Consider the following 3,084-nt stretch of genomic DNA (forward strand, 5'->3'; position numbering starts at 1 on the left):
AAGGAGAACAGAGGGGGTGGGGGCTGTTAAGGAGAATCGAGGGGGAATGGGGTATTGAATATTGATTTATATGTTAATTTAATCAGTTTACTATAGATCTTGCTGAGTTCTTAAAGAGACTGTAGAAGTAATTTCAATTGACCCCCAAATTAAAGTGGCAGAATTAATTAACAACGTAAACCTCAATCTGAGAAACAATTCAAAAAAATATTCTCAGTATTTTATCAAAAAAGTGTCGTATTTTCTTATTTTCCTACAATATCTCTGAAACATAAATGCGCAAGTCAATCCATTAGAGCAAGTACAGTAAAAATTCATCAATTTTCAGGTAGAAAACTGAGGTTATCTCATTCCTCCTTGGTCAAACATGGATTCAAATGAAAGTCACATGAATTACGTCTACAGAGCACAGACACTTTAAATTCAGGTTAATTTCTTAGATTTAATCATTATTTTGCCAACAAAAACAAGGTTATTTATAATCTTATAAACATATTTAACACAATTATTTTTCAATACAGGGATACCCACAAAGAATGAGAATTTAATGACGACCTAAAAGTATATTTTTCTGAAGGCTGAATCTAGATAATTCATTCTATAGATATGGCAAAGAAAGAAACAAGTTTACAATTGCCATCAACCAAGGATGTAGGAAAATCGACAAGGATTCCGCTTAGTCGTCTCTGAAGTTTCATCCTTTGTGGGTAACCAAGTATCATTTTTAAAACTAAATAAATTTTTTTATAAAAAAACATATTTATAATCAATCTTGATTCTAGATTCTTGTTTAATTAGAAATATTAGTGTTCTCTTCTAACACTTCAATTATCGGTTTCCTCTTTCTGAACAAGAAAAATTAATTAATCATTAAATTAATTAAATCACTAGAAAATCCATTAATCTATTAATCTATTAGTCTAATTATCGACTAAATTAATTGGTTGCAGTCTTTTGTTCATTTTTTAAAATCACGTTGAAATTTTTTTTTTCAAATATATTTTTTTCTTATTTCTTGTTAAAATTGAATTGTAAAATGAAAAAAGAAGAAAACATCTTCGGTTTGCATTTGAAATTGGAAATTTAACAAAGCCGGATCTTCTAAACGATTCGACGATTTCTACAGAATAGAGAGCAAGTAAATGTGTGAATTCTTGCATTACAATTTTTTTTAAATTAACCAAGTCGCTGATGGAGATATTTTGGGTTTGCATTAAATTAAAAATTGGATACTGAGCAAATCTAATCTTCTAAAAGAGATGTGGATGTCTACAGCACAGAGGGCATCAAATACTTATTTCAAATATCTATTTTCTCATTTACCTGTCATTACTTGGAGAAGGTTTACCCTCGTAAGTAGCTGGGTAGGTTGGGTTCAGTAGGAGTAGGAGACGGGATAGTAGGATCTAGAATATTGCAGGATAAGGTTTAGTATAGAGTAGGAGGATATAGAATATAGTAGGATAAGGTTTAGTATAGAGTAGGAGGATAGTAGGATCTAGAATATAGTAGGGTAAGGTTTAGTATAGAGTAGGAGGATAGTAGAATCTAGAATATAGTAAGATAAGGTTTAGTACAGAGTAGGAGGATAGTAGGATCTAGAATATAGTAGGATAAGATTTAGTATCGAGTAGGAGGATAGTGGGATCTAGAATATAGTAGGATAAGATTTAGTATCGAGTAGGAGGATAGAAGGATCTAGAATATAGTAGGATATGGTTTAGTATAAAGTAGGAGGATAGTGGGATCTGGTTTAGTATTGAGTAGGAGGATAGTAGGATCTAGAATATAGTAGGATAAGGTTTAGTATAAAGTAGGAGGATAGTGGGATCTATAATATAGTAGGATATGGTTTAGTATCGAGTAGGAGGATAGAAGGATCTAGAATATAGTAGGATATTGTTTAGTATAGAGTAGGAGGATAGAAGGATCTAGAATATAGTAGGATAAGATTTAGTATCGAGTAGGAGGATAGAAGGATCTAGAATATAGTAGGATATTGTTTAGTATAGAGTAGGAGACAAGATAGAAGACGCTTGATAGCCTTTTTTCAATAGACTGGAAATTTCATGGACAGAAAGATAATATAAAGTTGGAAATTTCGTTAAAAACCATTTCATAGAAACAACATTTTATAGACAGGAGAATTCATATAAGGACATTTAATAGATGGACATTTCCAAAACAGGACATTTCATACAGGAAACCATTAAAGACAGGACATTTCATTTATAAATAGGACATTATATAGATAGAACATTTCATTTATAGATAGGACATTTTATAGATAGGACATTTCATTTTATCATTTATAGATGGGACATTTTATAGATAGGACATTTCATTTATAGATAGGACATTTTAGAGATAGGACATTTCATTTTATCATTTATAGATGGGACATTTTATAGATAGGACATATTATAGATAGGACATTTCATTTATAGATAGGACATTTTATAGATAGGACATTTCATTTATATATACAACATTTTATAGATAGGACATTTCATTTATAGAATTAGGAAATATCATTTATAGATGGGACATTTTATAGATAGGACATTTTATAGATAGGACTTTTTATAGATAGGACATTTTATGGAAAGAAAATGTTATTGACAGAAAATTTAATAGATGGGACATTTCATAGACAGGATATTATACAAACAGGACATTTACCTATCGAATATTTTATAGATCTAAAATTTTCAAATGTCAAAAATGAAAAAGTTCAAATTACCTTGTCATCCTGACTCAGGGAACTATCCTCATTTTTATCAAAGCTTGAAATCTCTCCAGAGTTAACTACAGCATCTACTAGGTAACCTGAACAATCACTTTAATTCTCCTGAGTTAACTACAGCATCTACTAGGTAACCTGAACCATCACTTTAATTCTCCAGAGTTAACTACAGCATCTAAGTACTAGGTAACCTGAACAATCACTTTAATTCTCCAGAGTTAACTACAGCATCTACTAGGTAACCTGAACAATCACTTTAATTCTCCAGAGTTAACTACAGCATCTACTAGGTAACCTGAACAATCACTTTAATTCTCCAGAGTTAACTACAGCATCTA

The 3,084-nt window shown here is 30.7% G+C and overlaps 1 protein-coding gene across 1 annotated transcript in view; it reads right to left on the reverse strand.

Annotated features, from left to right (window-relative positions):
• Nucleotides 1-428: 428 nt before the first annotated feature.
• LOC111707923 (signal peptide, CUB and EGF-like domain-containing protein 2) overlaps nucleotides 429-3,084 on the reverse strand; it is a 26,142-nt gene continuing 23,486 nt past the window's right edge. The window contains exons 11-13 of the mRNA XM_023481111.1: nucleotides 2,744-2,829; nucleotides 1,324-1,406; nucleotides 429-845 (exon numbers count right to left, since the gene is read on the reverse strand). Of these exons, the coding sequence (XP_023336879.1) occupies nucleotides 791-845; nucleotides 1,324-1,406; nucleotides 2,744-2,829 (224 nt within the window). The 3' untranslated portion in view covers nucleotides 429-790. The remainder of the gene's footprint in view (nucleotides 846-1,323; nucleotides 1,407-2,743; nucleotides 2,830-3,084) is intronic.

Source organism: Eurytemora carolleeae, unplaced genomic scaffold (assembly GCF_000591075.1).
Source record: "Eurytemora carolleeae unplaced genomic scaffold, Eaff_2.0 scaffold688, whole genome shotgun sequence".
NCBI lineage: Eukaryota > Metazoa > Arthropoda > Copepoda > Calanoida > Temoridae > Eurytemora > Eurytemora carolleeae.